Raw genomic sequence first — 23,024 nt, forward strand, 5'->3', positions numbered from 1 at the left:
AAAAAAAAAAAAAGACTGATGCCTATCACCATGTACTAAAGTGAAATGGATCAAAGCCCTAAATATTAAAACAGAAACACTAAATCTACTGGAAGAGAACGTAGGTACAAATCTTCAAGACTTGGGTAGACAGATTTCATGAACAAAAACCCAAACTGATACTTCAAATAATCAACAACTGGGATCTCATCGTACTGAAAAGCTTTTACATATCAAAAGAAGTCACCAACAGAGCAAAAAGAAAATCCACAAACTGGGGGAAAAAATTAGCTAACTATTCCTCAAAGGACTTCTATGTAGAACATAAAAAGAATCAGGCCCACAAAAGTCAAAGACCCAATCCAAAAAGGGGCATCTAAGATGAATACACACTTCTGTGATAAAGAAATACAAATGGCAAATAAATATATGAAAAAAATGTTCAGCACCATTAGTCATTCAAGAAACGCAAATTAAAACAACACAGAAATTCCATCTCACCCCAGAAAGAATGGCTATCAAGAAATCAACCAATAACAAATGCTGGAGGAGCTTTTGGAGAAAAGTAACCCTTCTCTACTGTTGGTAAGAGTGTAGACTCGTACATTTACTGTGAAAATCATTGTGGAGAATCCTCAAAAAACTAGATTAGAGATCCCATTCAACCCAGCTAATCTCCTTTGGAATATTTTTCCAAAGAAATGAAAACATCATAATGCACTGATATATGTGCACCCATTTTTATAGCAGTACAGTTTGTAACCGCTAAATCTTGGAAACAACCCAAATGCTCATCAACGGAAGAATGGATAAAGAAGATGTGGTATTTTTATACAATGGAGTATGACTCAGCTATAAAGAAAGATAAACTCAAGGCTTTTATAGATAAATGGATGCAACTAGAGACCACACGCATAAGTGAAATAAATCATGTGTAAACACCATATTGTCTCTCCAGTGTAAGAACCTGAAAGAGCAAACAAAAATCTGAAAGGTATAATAGATATTGTGATAGGGAAAGAACCTGCTCAAAAGAATAACTGGGATTGAGGGAAAGAAGAAGAGACAGAGAGAGAAAGACAGACAGACAAACAGACAGGCAGATAGAGAATGAGAGAAAGAGAGAGAATATACACAGGATAGCTAAGGTAACTGTACTACTAATTTCTGTTGTTTTATTGAAAGGAATAGTAAATGTTTAATTGATCAGTCTTGCATACCTTCATCTGGTAATCTGAGCAACTACTTTGAAGGTAACAATGTGCAATATAATAACTATTGTTTATTTTTTATCGTGTTTTGAAATTTTCTACCATTTTTATTGTTTTTGTGTTTTCTCTTTAAAATGAAATTTTTGAAAAATAATAATATGAGATCTCTAATCCAAAACAACTTTAAAGACCCTGTGGCTAACTTAAGAGCATTCTTAGGGGCCGGGGAGATGGCTCAGTAGAATAAGCGCTTCCCTGGCAAGTGCAAGGGCCTGCTTCAAACCCCGGTTCTGCCAAAGGAAAAAAAAAAAAAAAGAGCTCTCTTGCTCATCTTCCATTTTAGCTTATACTCAATGGCTAATTACAAGGTAGCATTAATTATCTCATAAAAGTGTTTTAAAATTAGAGGGCATTAAATGCCTGTCACATTAACAAGAGGACTCTTGATCCTCCTCATTTCATGCCCTAGGTTCCAAGCCCCTTTGAGTTGGTCTTAATACACTGCTCAGGAAGCCTTCTATATAATGAACTCATTTCTTAACAGTTGCTATATTCTTGTCCCCTCTAAACCACTGAGGGAACACAAAATAATAATTACATGAATTTCAGTGAAATGTGAACTGGATTGCTAAAGGAAGAAATCAAAAGTTCAAACCAAAGAGAAAAGACAACACACTTAAGCTTCTGTATAACCAAACACCAAAAACAAAAGATACCTGGGTGGGTAGAAGACACACATTTAAGAAAGGATGGCTATCAACAAGAGAAACAGCCAACAGAGGGTCAGATTGAGTCAGGATGTAAATAGGTTATTCACAAAGAAATAAATACTAATCACAGCAGTCAGGGTTCATAGTTACCCAGAGGTGGTTGAATCTCACGGGCCCACTGGAAAGTAATTTACGTCTCCATATTTCAACAGACCTGTTTTTTAAAAGATGCTGGTCACAGCAGAGACAACTACACATAGCCCCAGACTTAACAATGATGGCCCTTAGCATGTTCAACCTTACTACAGTGTGCAGTCAACACACACTCAGCAGAAACATCACTGTGATTCTGGGTTTTTATCTTTCCCAGGCTAGTGATATATGGCACAGTATCTCTGACAGCCACAAAAATCACAAAGGTAAGCAACAGATGCTTTACAGAAAACTGTGTTGCTAGGCTACAATAGTCATGTTGGGGATATTAACTGCATTTTCCACTCACAATGGGTTTATCAAGACACAAACCTGTCTGAAGGGATGAACCACCTGTACTTGGCCTTTCATACCTGGATCTCTGTTGGTTCTTTCTGGTCTTCTAGGATAGGAAGCATATCACTGAATAACCCCAAAACTGTGTCCATTCCAAAGTGGTTTTCTTGTTTTCACTTTCACAAGTGAATACTATCATTTTAAGAATTCGGTAGACTATGAACCTGCTACAAATCTTGGCATACTCATAAGTATTATGCTATACCCAGACATAATTCCAAGATAATTAAAAAGCACTTAGCTGATACAACTACAACATTCTGCTCTAGAACAAGGCATAAAATGATTGCAAATTTTAAAATAACTGATGTTGCCTTTCACCAATAAGTATACCGGCAGGTCTGCATAAAGGCTATGGGTTATTCTTAAATTTTGTATTCGAATTTCAGGATCTTAAGTGATGGAATGACTTGAAAAAAAAAAAAAAAAAAAAAGATAGCTCAGTGGCAAAACTGCTGTCGGTCAAGCATAAGGGCCTGAGTGTAATCTCTAGTTTCGCAAAAAAAAAAAAAAAAAAAAAAAAAAAAAAAAAAAAAACCTCTATAAAAAATAAAGCAGTGACACTGGAGAGTCCTGAGTTTCCAGCACCAAAAATGATAATTAGTTAATTTAAAAAGATAAAGTAGCAGTGTCACAGCATCAGCTGGGGGGTGGTCACACAAAACCTCCACTCTGCCACCTTTTCAAGGCAAGATACTTTTAAGTTCTTAATCTTTGTGAAATGGGATATCTGTGTTATCTCTACTATATAATAGGTGTTTATACTTTCAATTGAGATAACGTACCTAAAAGTCTTTTTTTTAAACAAAAAAAAAAATATGGAATACTTCACAAATTTGCATGTCATTGTTGCACAGGGGCCATGCTAATCTTCTCTGTATGGTTCCAAACTATGTATATATGCTGCCAAAATCTTACCAATATTAAGAAATTCCATAATAAACAATATGTAATTCATTGCTATCAATTTAACATTAATTTTGCTAGACTTGTACATTTATGTAAGATATACATGTAGATATCAAAAACATTTAAAATTGAATACTCATTCTTCTCACATATCCTGTCATCTTCACCCCCAGAGGACAGAGACATCTCTGAATCAATCACCACCTCTCACAGTAATATTACTTAAATCTTCACCAAGCATGTTGGCAGTTCTCTGGAAGGTAATTAAGCAATGAAAATAAAATACTGAAAGTAACTCATTAATTTCCTCACAAAACAACTTCAAGGCTCATTGCTATACATATAATTTCAGTCATTAGGAAAAAGAACCCTGGGGAAGGCCCTAAATGTGGCATCAAAGGAAACTACCTATGCCACTTGCCAAGACTGCTTTCCCCAGTGACAGCAACGTTCTCTGATTAACAGGAATAAATTACATTACCCTGTCAACTCCAATTCATTGAGCAACCAGGGCTGAGGATTGGGCTGAAACTAGAAACAAGGAAAAATGAAAATTAAAAACTAAAACCCACTACATATGCTCATTTCTCAGGCCTCCAAAGTCCCCTGCTGTCAAGTGTTCAACCACTAATAAAGTGTTAACTGAGAGAATTTGGTAGACTATGAATCTGCTTTGTAATCTTCTAGGATGTTATACTAGAATAACTCTTACTAAGTTCCTCCACATAAGAAGACACCTGAGTCCATAACTGCAGAGTTATTTTTGAAATGATTATTGAATAACTCCTTTGTGTCAGTGACTTTATACTGTGTTTAAAAAATGTAAGGTAGGAAAACTATTATAGTATAACAAGATAGCTACTTTTTATAGGAGCTTAAGGGAGAATTCAGAAAAGTAACTCTGTGGGGTACATTGGGAGAGACCTAAGAAGCCCAGACACTTTGAAGGATGAATAGATGCAGAGTGGGCATGGCCAGTAATGTTCAAAGACAAAGAAATGACACACCAGGGAGCGCAAGCAATGCAACCACTTTTGCAGAGAAGTGACTTCTTGCCTCTTAAATAATCCTTTCCTTTGGAAAACTCATCCCAAGATAAGGATCCTTTAATTATAAGGTTTACAAGAAAAGTACTGTGATTTGGGCTTGTTTTTTGACAGTACTGGGGACTGAACCCAAGGCCTCTGCATTGAGCTACATTCTCAGCACTTTTTTGTTTTGAGGCAGGGTCTCATTAAATTGCCTAGGTTGGGCTTGCATTTATAATCCTCCTGCCTCAGCCTCCTAAAATGCTGGGATTACAAGCATGTGCCACCATGCTCAGCTATGAAATATTTAAGAACTAAAGTAAATATTTGATTTTTAAAATAAATCAGAAAGAGCCTGGAAATGTCAAGAGTGAATTTCTTACTAAAACCTTTGATTTAAAGTAGTAGTACAAGATTGCATTTCCAAGTTGCTGTTTGTGATGGGTATTTAGCTGTGGCACACTCTGATCTCTATGAGCCATCAAGTTGGTAGAGCCTGGCTTACACCTGTTGACGGGATTTGGGTGGGTTTCCCTTTTCTAATTTCTTGGGGAAAATGAGCATGCATACATTTATTAATTCACTTGATGCCCAAAGTGTAAAATCTAAGGTTAAAAGCCTAAAATATGATTCAGGTGACATCTCAAATTTTTCTTTTAAATGAAGCTTTTAAATTAAGTTCAAATGCCTCTTATTTTATACTTACTTTTATAATCATCAAAAAGGTAAAATGTCACTTCTTTTACAAATGTTGGCTTAGCCATATGACTATTCTGTGGACTGAATTTAGAAAATAAGCAGAAGGTTGGGTGTAATGGTCACTTGTAATACCAGCCATGGCTGGGGACAGTGAGGCAAGAGGATTACTGTGAGTTCAAGCCCACCCTGGACTACATAGTGAAACCTTGTCTTAAAAAAAAGCAGAGGACCAGGTCTAATATTGCTATTACTGCTTTCTGTGGGCCCTTTCATTTCCCCTTTCATTTCCCCTCTTCCAAATCAGAGTGAGCAGTTCACAGTTACAATAACAAGACAATGTATTTGAGTCTGAAATGTCCAGTGGGAGCTATAATATTGTGCTCTTAACCAAGACTGAATATGAGAAGCACTTCTATTTCCAACTTGCTTCTGTTGGCCTGAAAATGCAAACAAATTCAGCATCTGGCTCAAACTACAGAGTGTTTTCAAGGCAGGGAAAGGTTTCTAGCCAAACAAAATGTGAAAGGAAGATTGTTGCACATAAAACCTTTAACTTTTAACCCCATGTTTCTTAGTAAAAATGCTCCAGCATAACAGTATTTAAGCAGAATGAAGTGAAAGGGGTAGGGTCTCCTAAATTCACTGAATTATCCAGGCTGGGCTTGACTTTGTGACACTCTTGCCTCAAGCTCCTGGTGTACTGGTATTATAGGCTTGTACCACCTCTTCTGGCTATCTTCCTAGTAAAGATAAGACTTTTTTTTTTTTTTTAGTTGCCTTTAACCTCTCAGCCCCTTTCCTAACTCATAAATGATTTACTGTCTGTAAGAACAGCCATTAACTGTCATTGGATCACAACCAAAATTAAAAATTCAGCCCCATTTACTATATATAGCACTTTTTGCAGAGGCACATTTGCTTGCCTGCCACCCACTCTAAATTTCTTCTGCACTCCTACTCAACCACATGTCAGCTTTGATTCCTCTTCTGATGGGAATCTCCATGGTCTATCCCTGTTTGGCGAGATCCTGTGAAGGAAACAGTTTAAAGGTTTTGATGCTGGCCTGAAATGACCTATATACTTCAAATCAGACTTCAAATTCCTGGTTCATTTTAGTTTTTAAAACATACATTCTTCGCACAACTATACCCTCATATTTTGATTATTCAGATTTTAAAATATTCCAAGGCTTACCCCCCCCAAAAAAAGTTAATAGTTTCTTCACTCAGATACAAGAAAAATAAATAAATTTTTCTAATTCGGCTCAGTTCACAAACATGTTTATGTGACCCACCCGGTATGTTTCAAATACTTGATTTAATGTTGCCAAAAATTTCAGATGGAGAAATTTCACTTCAAATTCTAAATGTACATCTTCTCTTCCAAAACTGAAAACTATGCACCATTTCTCTAGCTAGACAAAAGGTAGAGTGTGCTTGTATAGTCATAACAATTTAAGGGAAAAACATGAAAGTTTTCTTTTCTTGGTACTTTTTTTCCCCCTACCAAAAAATAAGCTAGCCAAGGATAGTTCTCACATGGGCACTATACAGGTGCCCACTATACAGATTCCCAGCAATAATGAGGCTGAGCAAGGAAGACTAAATTCAAGGCCAACCAATTCAACTTAGTGAGACCCTACCTCAAAATTAAAATTAAAATAAATTTTAATGGTGGAGATATAGTTTAGTGGTAGAGTACTTGTCTAGCATGCAAGGCTCTGAGTTCAATACCCAGTACCACAAAAAATTAAAGTTAATAAAGCTCACTTTGAACAAAATGGTTTGTGTCTCCTTATTTTACCATACATACCATCAGTAATTTAATTCAGAAACAAAGCTTACCAAAGTTGCATGATAAGCCATTGATCATTATTTTATTTATTTTTATTTTTTTAATTTTTATTTATTTATGTGTGTGTGTGTGTGGCCAGCTCGGCCCACCAGGGGGCGGGGCTGGCTGGCATGTGGTGCTGGGGGATTGAACCGTGGTCCCTGTGCTTTGCTAAGCTTGTTCTAAGTAGGTGCTTTAGACCACTGAGCCATCTCACCAGCCCCCACTGATCATTATTTTAAAGAGAATACATAAGGTAAGTTATTAATGTATGGCAACACAAAGTCAAATATTTTTCTGTTTACTGTGATAAAGTATTAGCACTGAGATCTAAATTATATAATTTATTTTTTCTCTATGTTACTGCTAGACTTAAACTTGGTGTATAACAAAGGCATTTGAAAATTTAAACTCAATTTTTTTTTTTAGAATTAACTTTTTATACTAGTCTTGTATCTTCTTTATTGAAAATAGGTGTTATACTTGACTAATCAGGTCAGTCATTCTAGAAGCCTTCACAATTTCTTGTCTTTGCCTGCATGAAAAGGATACAATGCCTGGTTTGACAAGACATCATCGTCAGGCTCATTCTCAACCCTACCCCAGGTCACGTCTCTGTCATACGGGGACAAGAAGACTCATTTCATGGGAGAACTACCTGCACAAATGGCGTGGGTCATCATTTGCGTACTGTGGTAGCATTAATATGTAGGGCAATGCTAGAGTTTGGATCTCTCATGTCCCAAGGGCCCTGTTTTACAGCCTAGTCAGCAGCTAGCACCCCGGGAAATGGCGTAACTTTAAGAAGTGAGGCCAGTGGGAGCTTCACTTCAAGTCAATGAGGCAGTGTCCTTAAGGGGAAGAGTATCACCCCAGGTCCTTTCTTTCCCACCCACAAGAGCTTTGCTCTCCTATGCATTCCCCACCATGGTGGGCACCTCATCACAGGCCCAAAGACACTGGGTCAACTGATCATGTTCCAGAACCTCCAAAACTAAGAACCAAAATGAAGTTTTTCTTTTATAAGTTGATTGCCACAGGTATTTGCCACAGTAGTGGAATGCTAATATAGGGTGCTACCAAATTATTCACTATCTTCACCAATCTTAGGATAAAGTAAATGGGGCTAAACTGCGACACAGATGATCAGATTTAAAAGAGACATTCCCAGTCTTCTGGTAACTCTCCCAATGGGCAGAGTCTACTGGAGACATGATTATATTTAAAAAAAATAAAAATAAAAAGCATCCTGGGGGGCCTGCCCAGTAGCTCAGTTGTTTAAGTGCCTGCTTAAGCAAAGCCCTCAAGCTCAAGCTTCTTGGGTTCAAACCCAGACAGTTACTGAAAACCAGAAATGCCCTAAAAAGCATTTGAGCAAAAAAAAAAAAAAACCTTCTAAAAAGCATCCTGCTGCAGCAGAAAGCTTGCCATGGTCCAGAAGGCTGCCAAAATAGCACTTTTCCAAATGTATATTATCTTTTTCTATCAATAAGACAGCTTAGCCAAGTCCTAGGAGCATTTCTGATGATACAAAGATTCTTTAACTATCACAATATCATTCCCCTAAATCCTCAGATCCTAGGTATAGAGTTCCAAATTTAGAATTTATATATTCTGCACTCTAACATAATAAACAAAATCATTATTAGCTTCTAAATTCAATGGCAGGATACAGATGAATGTCCATTTTGTATCTGTGTATTCAAAGTGGTTAGGATAGATATATAGTTACATTCTCTTAATGAATAGAGGGATTTATTCTAACGGTGTTTGTAAATAGGATATCATGTCCACATCTTGTACAGCAATTAACCACTGGGAAGAATGTATGCAATGTTAATTATTGAAAATGTCCTACCAATTTGGTTTGAAACTGTCTCATTGCTATTTGTTTCTCAATAAAATTATGGATAAATAAATAAATAAATTCAATGGCAAAAGCATAGCTACAATTCATGTTCTAAGAAATGCTCTGCTAATACCAGTGATGCAAGTAGTATTTCTGTCAAGCTGCCCATATGATTAAAATGTCCCTGCTACATGAATTTCTTTTTTACGAACCAAAATATAAAAAACAAACAGGCATTTCCCATAACAAGCTTTACCAGGAAGACATAAAGTCTCAGCCCAACAAAATTTACCTTGTCAATGACAAAAACACTTCTCCAAAAAAGATTATCTGCAATACTGTGGTTAGATTTAAGTATACCACCTCCATTTCCAAGGTTTTAAGAATCTGCATTTTAAAAAAGAACAAAGCAGAAATAGTACAAGGTTCATCCCAGAGAATCTATAAGTCTGCCAGGCATAGTCTGCAGAAAGCCCTGGAAACTTGATGTGAGCTCAAGTCAAACTGCTTCTCCCTGGAGCTAAGTTCCTAAATTTTCTGAAAAGACAGGGTTAAAAACTGATCCTCAGTTTCATTTTCATCTTTTAAAATTTCCATGATGTATATATATAGCACTGCTAGCACTCAATAAAGTTCAATGATAAACACTGAATATGCATACTGTTTAATATGTGTTTTAAATTATGCATAAACCCAAAGCCCAAGCCCAAAACATAGATAAGCAAGGTCTGGCACAGAAATTGTGCTGTCTCATAGTGCAAACTTGACTTTTTAGGATTACAACGATGGTGATAAAGTAGCTCAAGCACACGACCATCACACATCTACAAATACTCATTACCTATCTCTGTCAAATCATACATTTTACCATCCATGTATTTTACTTTCTTTTTTACATTATGGATGACTCTGAAGATACTTGATTACCTCTCTTTCCTCCAGGTCCTGCTCTTAATAAAAGAGATGGTGCCTGGGATCAACTCTAAAACAGGGGCAGAAGGAAGCTAGAGACAGGGAAAATAGATGATGTAAGAACTGGCCATGAATTGGTAATTGGCCTGAATGATGGAATAGAAGGGTTCAATACAATATTCTCTATTGCTGTATATGTTTAGAATTTTTGTCAATAAAGTTTTTCAAGACAGAGGAACACTCTAAAATCTCTACACTAAAACTATGCTACGTATCATGGTAACTACTAGCCCCATGTAGCTGTTTAAGCGTAAATTCACTAAAAATTCCTTATTTGCTTACTTACTAGGACTGTGGATAGGATCCAGGGCCTCGTACATGCTAGGCAAGTGTTCTATCAGTGGGCTATATACCTAGTCCAAAATTAAACACAATAAAAATTTCAGTTCCACAGCTTCCTTGGTTATATCCCCCCCACATCAGTTACATTTCAAGGGTTCATTAGTTATATATGGATACTATATTGAAGAACACTTCCCCTTACCACACACAGGTTCATGGCAGCACCTCTCTGCAGCCCAGGCTGGTATCTCCACTTCAAAAGCATTTGAAGAGGGTGTAACCAACAGTCAGAAGACTTGATTTTTTTTTTTTTTTGGAGATACATTTTTTATTCATTTTAATAAGAAAAAAAAATAAAATAGCAATGAAACAATTTCAAAACAGGTTAGTAGGACAGTTACAATAACTGATACATTGCATACTGTTGTCTTTGTAGTATTTAAAGGACAAGAGGCAGACATATCTTGTCTAAAAGAATATTACTACAAACCTTTCTTCTCAATGAACTGACAAAGCAGCTGTATATTTATCCTATCTTGTGTATACATATATATCTACATATAGATATATATAGAAATATCTATGTATATGGTGTTCCAGGGCAGTTAGAGAAGCTGTATTTGGAGAAGACTTTTTTTTTATTTTAGGACAGGATCTACTGGGTCTACAGTGTCTCGCTCCGTAAATCGGACTCATAGTGATACTCCTATTTACAGCCTCCCAAGTGCTGGGATTACAGGCACGTGCTACCACGCTCAATCACCATCTCAGCATGCCCCATGGGGAGGGTTGGCATGGCAGGCCCAAGGATCAAACTCCCTGCCCCAGCATCTGTCTATCTACCTAAGTAGGTGCTTTAATCCACTAAGCTATTTGGCTGGCCCTGGAAGTGCCTTTAAAGGACCTGTTCTTTTTTTTTTTTTTTTTTTCGGTATCAGGGATTGAACTAAGGACCTTGCACTTGCCAGGCAGGTACTTTTTCTACTGAGCTATCTCCCCAGCCCTTAAAGGACTTTTTCATAAAGAAGACTTGATCTTGACATCATCACTGTTCACCTTGGACTGTCTGAATTCTGATTCATCAAAGAGAGGCTGAAGGTACTGTGTCAAAAATAGTATCTAACTGACTCACAAAGGTGTTGCGAAGATAAACTTTCACCCACTGAAATCTAATCAAATAAAATTTTCAACTTAGCAATAACAAAAATACATTTAAAGACAAAAAAAAACACCCCACACACACAACTGAAAATGATTCCAGTTTCAGTTTGAGAAACAGAAATCACACATTTCAACTTTCAATTTGTCATTCCTACTTTATTTGGAATAGAAAAACAACTTTTATTTGCTTCTGTAACAATTTTCTCATGATTAAGATTAAAACTGAATGATGGATAACTGGCAACGCTGATATCTAGAATGTACCACTTACGCCAAACAGCTACAACACTTGAATGCTAGGCTAACAATTGAGACTGTGATTTTCATCTACATATGAGACAGATTTTTATACCAGATACAATGGTATAGAGAACCTCAAAGAAAGAATTAAATTTCTTTTCTTTGTTTTTTGTGACAATGTCTCACTATATAATCCAGCCCTTTAACTCACTATAGAGGCCAGGCTGGCCTCAAACTCAAGGCCATCTTCCTGTCTCCACCTTCCAAGTGCTGGGATTTTAGGCCTGTGCCACCACACCTAGATCAAATAAAGAATTGTGAAAGATTATTAATTTTGCCTTTCCAAAGTGAGATTATTCTGCATTAAGAAGCATATTTCCATTTACCCTAGACAATCTAAGAGAAACTGATTAAACTACAGGTAACAACCTTTCATCATTAAGTCTGGTTTGAGGGGGAAAAAAAAATCATGATAATCATTTACATCATAGCATAAGAAAAGTCAAATAAGGCTAGTGAAATATGGCTCTCAAACCAGAAATTCTCAGCCCCTTTCCACCAGTTACACATGTGAGGAGAGCTGCACACACATGGAGAAATCAAGGGATACATGGTTGGACCAAGACCATGAGGGACCAAAAGTTGAGAGGGGCAGCTTTGTTAGTAAATACACACCCCCATACACAAGCTGTTAGGAACCAATCTTGGGCAATTTATCTTGGGAAGTATTTAAAGACAGGGATCTTAAAAACAATAATCATAGGCATTCACCAGTTTTCTGACAATGGGCTAAAATTTATTCAACATAATGGCTGAGTGAAATTCCAGTAAGGATGTATTCCCAGCATAAACTCACAGGCATACTATAGTTTCCACCTTCTTTGAAGTGAAGAATTCAGGGCTGGGGAGATAGCTCAGAGGTATAACTGTCTGCCTGGCAAGCGCAATGATCGGAGTTTGATCCCCTGTCCATGTGCTACGCTAGACAGAACCTGGCATGGTGGTGCACTGCTGTAATCCCAGCGCTGGGGATTCTGAGAGAGGAGGATCACTGTGAGTCCAAACTGCATAGTGAGACCCTGTATCCAATAAATAATTTTTTTAAAAAAACATATTAATAAAATGAAGAATTTAAAAGTACTTTTACTACTGCAATCTGAGTATAGACTTTTTAGATCCTTACAATTTTTCTCCAACTTTGAATAACTGCCTCACATATTAAATACCCAGGTTTTATTTTAGCAAAATTCTCACCTTTGTCAAATCTTTTTTTCTTTATTTAGCATACTTTAATTTCAGATGAAAACAAACAATAAGATCACAATACACAACATCCAACTCTGCTGTCAAATTATGGAGGGGAGATGGTTTAAGGCCCTTGGTTCCTATTTTCTACACAGGGAAGGAGAAATTGCTAGACTCAGCAGAGGGAGCAAGGTGGGTCAGGGCCACTCAGGCTGCTGGGGAGCCACAGGGACACTATACAGAGGGCACAGGGTTCCCACAGTGGGAGCTGCTAATCAACTTCTTCTATCTGAGATGTATCCTCATCCCCTTCAAGAGAAGGGATCTCATCAGGAACAGTAGCACCAGGCTCCTCCGCAGTCACTTCAACTCCACTGATGCCCAGGCCCAGCTTGATAGCATTGGGTCTGGGGTGTCCTCCAAGGAGAAGCCAGAAAACAGCAGTGCTGTCTCAAACTGCAGCCCCACCAGGTCCTTGATAGTCTTGTCATTTTTGTCAGCTTCTGCCTTCTGCCATAGGGTCTCCACAATGGGGTGGTCAATGTTGATCTCCAGGTGCTTTTCCAACAGAAAACTGATCTAGTAAGACAACCCTGTTGCAGGTATAGAGATGTGTGTGTGTGTTTGTGTGTGTGTGTGTGTGTGTGTGCCCTAGAATAAAATACCAGTCCAGCAATCAAAAGCATTTAGAGTGCTGCAGGCAGTCAGTGTGTTTTGTGGAGCAGAGTGCAAATTAACCTGGCAGTCTGGACACATTCCCTCCAGATTCTGACACAACTTTCCAATTCCCCTTGGTGTGCCCTTTTTATCCCTGCCTTAAACAAAAAGAATAAAATGTCCAATGGTACGCTAGAAAGAAAGAAAGCTGGAAATCACCCTTTACTCCTCAAATTTTAAAAGTGGAAGAAAAGGGAAAGAAATGTGCCCCACCTTTTCTGAATGCTAAGCCAAGTTCCAGACACTAAGGCCAGTTCTGAACACTGGTTAGAAAAGCCAAACAGAACACTGCTGATGCCAAAAGCCAAACATTATTTGAGTTCCAAATCTGAAAGTACTAAAATATTGGAATGAGTGAAAGTACCATCATGATTAAGACATGAGGTAGGAATGAACAATAAGTCTCAGTAACTTAACTCTTAACTGAAGTTGTATTGTAAGATCTCTGAATCTTGATGGGGCAATCCATTTGGTTTTGGTTCTAATTTGTGGTATGCTGGGGGTTTTGACATCTTCACTTCTGCATCATGTAGACTAGGGCTCAGTGTTTGCTGACTTTATGACCAGGAAAGAGAAAAAGCCATTGAGAAGTTAGAACATGAAGAACTGGCAACATTTAAAAGTATCCCCTACAGAAATCTCCATTCTATGAAGCCAGAGTAGCACCATTCACTTCCCCACCCCACCCAACCCCCGTCTGCTTTTGTTGGAACATAAAATACAATTTAGATTCAGGTTCTCTTCCACACAACCTAAAAGCCAGCCTGGAAGCAGCAGCTAGTAAACAGCAGACTATTAGTAATCTCAATTGCAGAAACCTTAATTTTCTGCCTCAAATTCACAAAATACCTTAGAATTTTAGTTTTAGAATGGAACAAATGTGACTTCTTAAAAAATCTCAGAGATAAAACAGTGTTCCATTTTTAAGACATTTAACATTCCATGGGAGAGTAGTGATTTAAAAACTGTACAAAACTGATCAAGGGTGAAAAAACTCTGAAAGTTGAACAGGGGGCAATCAAACTGTTAAGATTACCCACACAAAGAACACAAATCAAACCAAACAATACAGACTGAGAGCAGATCCTAAAAATTCCTCTACATTAATTAAGGTTGTTTCAAGAATTACCTAACCAGGGGCTGGAGAGATGGCTCAGTGGTCTAAGGCACCTACTTAGAACAAGCTTGGCAAAGCATCAGGGACCGCGGTTCAATCCCCCAGCACCACATGCCAGCCAGCCCCGCCCCCTGGTGGGCTGAGCTGGCCACACACACACACCACTCTCTCTCTCTCTCTCTCTCTCAAATAAATAAAAAAATAAAAAAATAAAAAATTTAAAAAAAAAAAAAAACAATTACCTAACCAAAAAAAAGAATTACCTGACTTTCCCACTGTACACAGGTAATACAAGCTTTATAGCTTCTACATCTAAATCAGTTTCCCCACTGACTCTGTTTCTAGTTCCTAGAATTTTAAAATATAACTGGTTTGAATAATTTTAAAAGTTACAAAGTACATATTATATGATTAAAAAACAAGCCCTTCTATCCTAAATACAATTCTATTCCCAAAAACTAGAAATGAAAACTACAGAAAAGTTTAAGTGATGTAGCCAATATTTTATCTGAGTGTAGATTTTATAAAACTTTGAACTCTGCTCTTCCATAGAATTGAAGAGCAATTCTTTCAAGAGAGTAACTTTCTCTTTCTTTTAAGAGAGGTTTTCAGCAGTATTGAAAACCTCATAAGAGGTCAGTTTATTTTCAGTTTTTAACATCTCAAATAGCTTCATAACCGTTTATTTGTAAAAGTTAAAAAAGAAAAGCTCTTAACCAGAAAACAAGCTGTTCTTCCTCCACATTTCCCCAAAACACAAGGGCTTGCAACAGGGACTTGTGCACATGCAGTTACTTTGGGGAGCAATAAATGGGGAAAGGGAATAGGAAGAAGGGAAATAGCATTATTAAGGGGATCATAGATCTAATCAGCACCTTGCGCTACACCTGAGCCCATCTGGGGCCCTCAGAATCTAGTCTAGCCTGTCTACCCCAGTGACAAAAGAGAGGAAGAATTTACTCACCAGCACCATCAGTCAAGGGCTACTCCACAGGACAGTAACCTCTGTTCAGGAAGAGGTCAAAAGGCTAAGCAGAGATGCCTGAACCAAAGTGGAGCTCTGAGGTCTACACATACCTAAGGTCCACACAGCGAGGCTGGAATAAAATGGTGAACTTTGAGGATATGGGGCACTAATTGTATCCAAGCCTTACCCAGTGGACCTGAAGGATTTTTCACTCTTTTAGTCAAAAGTTCATAGTGGGAGGTGACACTAGAATCCCTTATGGTAAGTCTGGCAGTAGACTAAGAGAATGCATGATGTGGCCAAGGGCTGGCAGAACATACCACTCATGAAATAAGGCTTTGTCTGTTTTTTATTATTCAAACTATATTGGCTAATTCCCCTTTATTTGAAAAACTTAACAAAGCTAGGTGGGACACAGCACTTGCTCTGTCACAATGTGACACAGAAGTACAACTACCAGCACAGGAATTTTTAAAAATCTGACAGAAGCCCAGATGGAGGGTGGAAGAGCTAACTCATACCTTGGCACTCAAGACTGGAAAATGGAGAGCTGTGCCTGAAGTACAGTGTATAGACACAGTGTACAGAAGGGGAGCTGGGGAGCTGCTCAGTTCCTGCTTGCAGGGTGGAGAGCAGGGGGGAGCAGGGGGCAGTTTGGATTTGAACCCAGTTTTCATAAGAGAGCTATTATTATTATTTAACATTTATTATTACTATTTAACATTTACTTCCCCTTGATAACTTTCTCTTTCTTTTCTTTTAGGACAGGATCTCGATAAATTGACTGTGCTGGCCCTAAACTTGGAATCCTGCCTCAGCCTCAGTAAATGGAATAATAGGCATGTGCCACCACCTGGCTTGGACAACTTTCACTGCAGACCAATGTTCCAGGTCTCAGTGTAAACCCTGTGTATGTAATAACTCACTGAAACTGTAACTCTAAAGCAGGTGCTGTTACTCTTACAGATGACAGAAGTAACTTGCCTTCAGTCACAGAGCTTGCTACATGGCACAGTTGATTCTCAATCCAGAGCCTGCATTCTTAACCAAAATGCTGTGTGCACTGTTGTCTCTCAGTAGAAAAAAACAGCAGGCAAAGGAAGGGCAGCAACTGAAGCGTCTGCACTGAGAAGGCTGGTGAAGGTCTAATTTGGAAACATCCCAAAGGAAATAATTCCCTCAAGAAGCTTTAAGTCCTCTTGGCCTCACTGCCATGTCCCAGAGTACAGTACCACCAGGGTCACCAGACAGCAGCCGAAAAAGGTCCTTCAGAAGGTCACCTCATCACCTATTGGGTGATGAAGCCACTGGGGGAACAACAGAAGCAATCACACCTTGCCTTCAGTTCATTTTGGCCTCTGGCTCAATATCTCAATCTACCTCTCTTTCTCTCTATATCTTTATCTTCCTCCTCCTGCTCCCCTTTCTTCCTCCCCCTCCTCTTCCTCTTCTTCTTCCCGTGTCCAGTTAGAATCAAAATAGGTCAAACTGAGAAAAATCACTACAGACAGGCAGGAATGGGGTGTGGCCCGGGTATTAAGCACTTGCATAGCATGCACCCTGGCTTCAAACTTCAGCACCACAATCATACAAACGCTTAGCTTCATGATGCTCCTGGTCTAAACCCAAACATCCTATCCATGATGTATCATCAGTGGGTGTAAATATCTATTTTGGGGGCAATCAATTATAGTCCTTCCAAATCATGCCAACAGCCAAGTCCCCTGACCACTCATCTCTGGCCTTAAGTCTGGCCAGGGACAGAGCATAGCCCTGAGCACGTTTCTTCCATTACCAGTGGTCACACAAGGTCTCTCCAGCCAGAGTTGGCTATGAAGTAATAACTTACATAAAATGGATTATCCTTTCTGAAGTAAAATTCAAAATGTTAATAGAAATACACTAGCAATTTAAGAGCTAGTACATTAGGATCTGCAACTTGCATTCTTTTAAGCAGTTTCTTGGATCTATTTTTCACTGGAGTGTAAATATATTTTTGAAGAGTTTTAAAGATTTAAAAAATTAATCTAAAGTAAAGCCATGTTGTTATGTTGAGCTGTGGGGGACTCAGGTCAATAATTTCTGACATTGCCAGTTAAACAGAAGACCCAATGCTATTATGGGCTACTGGACTCTTTTAGAATATTTTGCTGAGTTTACACACCTATAATATTCAACAACGGAACTTAAAAAAATTGGGATATAACTATGAATGTCCATTTTGTATCTGTGTATTCAAAGTGGTTGGGATAGATACATAGCTGCATTCTCTTAATGAACAGAATGATTTGTTCTAATGGTGTTTGTAAGTAGGATCACAAGTCTGCATCTTGTACAGCAATTAACCACTAAGAAGAATATATGCAGTGTATTATTTGTTGAAACTGTACTTTCGATTTGATTTGAAACTGTCTCATTGCTATATGTTAATAAAACTTTGGAAAAAAAATAAATAAAATCAGATTAACAAAAAAAAAAAAATTAATCTAGCATCGACAAGATTTCAAAAGCCAGGCACGGTGGTGCATACCTGTTATCCCAGCACTTCGGAGGCTGAGACAGGAGGATCACCATGAATTCCAGGCCAGCCTGGGATACACAGGTAGGTACAAGGCCAGCCTGTACTACATAAGCCCTTACATTAAAAAAAAAAAAAAGATTTAAAAATACTTCCTGCATTCCTTAATAATTATTTACATAACCTCAATGTGTACAATTTATATCACCAGCTAAAGAGTTCTAATTGCTAAAAACTACCCCCTACATACCAGCCCCTTTCTTGTTTAGATGGCTCTTCCTGCACTTTTTTCAGCTCCATTCATCTTCTTCCAGACACATCAGCCGGAGCCCTCCCTCTGCACCTACATCTACAAGTCACAGAAATGTCAGTTTTCCACAATGGATATTCCATTGTCAGCACTTTCTCACACAGTTTAAAAGCCCCACTCCTCAAAAATAGACCAAGAACTGCATTTAGGAATGTCTACAAGGCCCTTTCTTTACCTGGCAGATAAAGATAAGGCCCTTTACCTGAATCCTGTTTATTTAACACAGATCCTTCCCTCCCTACTTTACAAACTCCACTGAAACTTGTAATTTTAATACTTGAAGAAACAAAGTATCTCAAAAAAAAAAAAAAAAACCAATAAATAACAATTAACAGAAACTCCTGGTAAAGAGCTCTTGCAGTATCCAACCAACACCTAAAATGGTGTCTGGCACATAGCAGATGCTTAACAAATGTTGTTAAATGAGCAAATGGTGAACCTGGTTTTCTACTTCTTTTGGATCAAAAGAAAAAAAGCAATTAAATTTCTTGAAGGGTATCACAGAAAAAGATTTCTCCTGGAAAAGTTTATTTATTTTATTTTATTTTTTGGAACCAGGGGTTGCACTTGCCAGTCAGGCACTTAAGCCACCAAGCTACATCCCCAGCCCCTCTACTGGAAAAGTTTAAACACACATTTGTTAGGAGTAAAGTAAGAAATACTGTATTAGACAGGAAACTCAACCAAATTATCTCCTAAGTTCTTTCAAGTTCCAGAATCTAAAGCCTGATGAACAGCAGTCCACCTTAAAAGAGAAGAGCTACCTAAAGTCTAATTCCCAAGTACAGTAATTATCATAGCTGCTCTGGGAACCAGATACAAAAACACTAATTCATCTAAAATGTAGGCACAACTCTAGAGTGAAATAATTCAGCTAATCATCAGTCACTCTGGGAAGAGAACACGTGCTTAGGGCCAAGTCCTTACTCACACCAGTGGGGAAAGGGAGAGCAAAGGACAAAGATTACATACGGAATAAAGACTATCATATTAAACTTCAGCTTTCATCTTGAAATCAGTAACAGCCACTTAAGAGACATAAATGAATTTCGCTTTGGGATATAAATGATTGTAACCAAATATAGTAACGTCACAAGGCAAAGAATGCAAGCACATTTATGCACTTACGTTGCTATGTTTACCTTGAATAACACACTAAGATGTCTAAAATTGAGGGCAAGTCATTAAGATCAATTTTTCTTCAATCTGGATGGAAGAGCTAATTTATAGGGAAAGGAGTTACATCTGTTTTCCTAAACAACTATTTAAAGTTTAAACAAACTCTATTCTCATATAAATCAACTTTGGAAGGATGCTCTCCCCCCAAAAAATCTTTAATTCAAAACATAAAATAAATAAGGGAACTGGAGAGTCAGTGAATTCTTAACAATAGACTTGTATCCATCCCTGTGAACCAGGTTCAGAGACTCTTCTGCATTCTCTAGAGTTGTTTTGAAGATATAACTGCAGAGACCACACTTGGAGAGCAGCCCCATGAACAAAGTGACACAGTTCAACAATTTCTTGCAAATGTGGTCACACATTTTTTCCTGCGGCATATTAAGATTTTGTTACCTCTGCAGTCAATTCTCTGATCACTCAGACAACTCAGGAGGACAAAAAAGTCTTGTTCTCACATTTTAAGTTAAATTTAGATTAAATTATCTAAATTTCAGCAACCACAGGAATGTGCAGAAAACAGTACCCTCCTTTGTACACATATGTTTTACAACATCGCTATTATCTAAATGAGAAAGGTCTTACACAATTCCTTTGATAGCCAGGCATGACAGCACACATCTTTAACCCAGTACTCTGGAGGCTGAGGCAGGAGTGCAGCAAGCCTGTACAATACACTGAGTTTAAGACCAACCCAAACAGGGCCTGCGAGGTAGCTCAGCGCACTAAGCCCTTGCTTAAGTAAGGGCTGAGGCCAGGGTCCTCTCACCCCATGCACACCCCTGGGCCCGTTGGACAAGCGATTCAGTCTGGGGCATGATAGAGCACCCCTGTACTCCCAGCACTAGAGGCAGAAAACAGGAGGGTCAATTCAAGTAGTGAGACCCTTAACAAAAAAAAAAAAAAAAAGGCCCATAATACATAGCAAGACCCTGTCTGAAAAAAAAAAAGCCAAGCCAAGCCAAGCCAAGCCAAGCCAAGCCAAGCAAAAAAAAAAAAAAAAAAAAAAAAAAAATTCCTTGGTTTTATGCTCACATCTGGCCGGCAGATCTAGTGTTAAATATGAGTATGGCGGGTATGGCCACACAACTAAAACTTTAAATCCACATATTGTTGGTTGACTGACATATATGGATTATTTTATAGAAAATATGTAGCAAATTATTTCTTCCACCTCCCCCAGTCCTCAGCACACCCAAAATAGGTGTTACTAAAAGCAACATCCCTACACAGAATATGTGTATTCACAGACCCTTGCCAATGTATCTACAACAGATACTGTTACTTTAGTTGTCTCAACCCACAGATCATGCACACTCCTCCTGTAACAACAAACTATGACCGCTAAAAAGCAAGAACACCATTTGTGTGTGTGTGTACGTGGAAACCACAATTTCTAAGACTATGTTATTAAATGGCTGCATGTAAAAGGCCTAGAAGATCCACGGTTACACTCTTATAGGACTATTATTTTCTGATTGTAGAAACGTCTGTGAAAAAAACATCAAGGTGGCCCAATTACCAAGCCCAAGAAGAAGTCGTCAGAGAGGAGTCCTCTCCAATTTCCCGCTGGGCCGGGCCAGGGGCACACAAGACAAGCGAATGGCGGGGGAGCAGGGCGAAGGGCACTGAGTTCGAGGGCTCTGGCGGCTCTGAAAAGCGCCCAGCATATACGCGACACTCCGTCTGCGCCAAGTCTCTGAAGCCGCCCCCGTGAAAGCGGGCAGGAGGGAAAGGGTAGGAGGTGCCCGCAAAGCGGACGAGGCAAAAGTGACTCTGCACACCGACAAAAAGGAAAAAGGGAAAGGAGGACTCGCCTTCCCCAGCCCGCCGCCTCCTTTCAAAGGAAGGAAGCCTGCCCCGCCCAGCCCCGCCCCAGCCCGCGCCTCCAGGACCCGAGCAGCTCTGAGCCCCATCCTTGCCCCCAACCTAAGCCGGCCAGCCCCGGACCCACAAGTGGCGGCAAGGCCCCACCGTCCCTGATCCCCGCGCGGGGCGCCCCTCCACACGCTCCCGCCCCGGCTCCCACCCACCGCCAGAAGGGCGCCTTTAGAAACTTTTCTGTGGGGTGTGTTGGTGTGTGTGCGCGCGCGCGCGCGTCTGGGGCTTTGTCCCCATTCTGGGCAGGGCCGGGTCTCCAGGGCGAGTGCCTGAGGGTGTCCGGGATCTCACAAAGCGCCGCGGAAAACACCTCGGAAACCCCACCTTTTCACCCCGCGCCTCCCGCCAGGGGAGCTGGAGCCCCAGACAGCAATTCCCACGCCCTGCTGACCCCGGGCGCCGGCCTCGCCAGTCGCGCGGGGAACGGCGCGCGCCGGGACAGGGAGGCAGCCGGCAATCGCCCAGGCTCCAAGGACCCTTTTCCAGGGAACACACGAGGGACCTTTCCTCCCTCGTCAGCAGGAGAGGGGCACGGCGCGGCCACACGGCTGCACTCGGCCAGAGCAGAGCCCCGGGCTGCTCATCCTCCCGAGCCGCAGACGCGCGCCCCGGCGGCGCTCACGCCCACGCACGCACACCGAGGCCACCAGCACTCACCGACGGCCTCCCCACAGCCACGGCCATCTCGGCCCCTGGGCGCTCCCCGCCGACTGCCGCCGTACTGTCGCGCACCTGCGTCACGGCCGCCCTACCCTCACACTCCGCTTTCGCGCGCGGCCCGACGCATCTGCCCCGCGCGCCGCCGCCCTCCCATTTTATGGGCGCAACATGGCCTCCTGCCTGGGCAGAACCAAGTACCTCCACTGGAGGGGGAGACGGTTGTCTCTCGGTCTGATCGAGGACAACTGGAGTAGTTCCGAAGAGATCTGCGGCCTTTCCGAGAGGCCCGTACTCCCCAAACTCTGCCGCTCACTGTATGCACTACCTGCATTACCTTTCTTGCACTACCAAGATGCTCCTTGCCTGAGCGCTGGCCGCCTCCCCCGCTCCGCTGCGTGGTGGAGTCCGAGCGAAAGCCGGTCCCCGGGCCCCACCCCAGCCCTCAGTGAACACTGTGTAGCCGGCGGCCGGCTGCTGGAGAGCTGGAGGAGCAGCGCGTAGTGGGGCGCTGCACTGCGGCCGGACGGGGACGGCTGAGTAGCTGCTGGTCCACGGGTCCTCCCGCCAGCTAGGAGGCAAAGCCCGCGCGACCACGCTGGCAAGCGGACCCAGCCACAGCCCTCAGAGGGAAGCGCCCCCACGGGGGTAATTAGGGCGGGGACCCGTCTTCCCGCGGGCGTGGCCGGAGAGGTCGCACGTGGGCTCCGCAGTGTGCCGGGTGCAGGAGACCTACCCGGGGCCTGGCAGGGCTGGGGGCTGCCAGGGGGCACCCGCGGCGCCGCGAGGTGGCTCCTCTGCCACGCGTGGGTCCCCGCGCCCTCCTGGGCGGGCGGCGAGCGAGACCCCGCTGCCGGGGGTGGGGCGCAGACAGGACAGTACCACTGCTTGAAGACGTGGGCAGCGAGCCTACTGGTTTGAAACTCAGGGAGTGTCCTGAGGCTGAGATCGGCCCACCGATTACCCCCAGGGAAACCCAGCCGGCTGAGTCGGGGTGCCTTCGAGTCTGA

At 40.8% G+C, this 23,024-nt stretch overlaps 1 protein-coding gene and 1 non-coding gene across 2 annotated transcripts in view; both read right to left on the bottom strand.

The window, feature by feature from the left end:
- Sept11 (septin 11) overlaps positions 1 to 22,163 on the bottom strand; it is a 101,002-nt gene extending 78,839 nt beyond the window's left edge. The window contains exon 1 of the mRNA XM_023707664.1: positions 22,015 to 22,163. Coding sequence (XP_023563432.1) covers positions 22,015 to 22,041 — 27 coding nt within the window. The 5' untranslated portion in view covers positions 22,042 to 22,163. The remainder of the gene's footprint in view (positions 1 to 22,014) is intronic.
- On the bottom strand, positions 3,262 to 3,365 carry LOC111814394. The gene has a single exon (XR_002819395.1). It is a non-coding gene; the product is annotated as a U6 spliceosomal RNA (small nuclear RNA).
- Positions 22,164 to 23,024: the final 861 nt, after the last annotated feature.

Source organism: Octodon degus, unplaced genomic scaffold, assembly GCF_000260255.1.
Source record: "Octodon degus isolate 3935 unplaced genomic scaffold, OctDeg1.0 scaffold00305, whole genome shotgun sequence".
NCBI classification, from domain to species: domain Eukaryota; kingdom Metazoa; phylum Chordata; class Mammalia; order Rodentia; family Octodontidae; genus Octodon; species Octodon degus.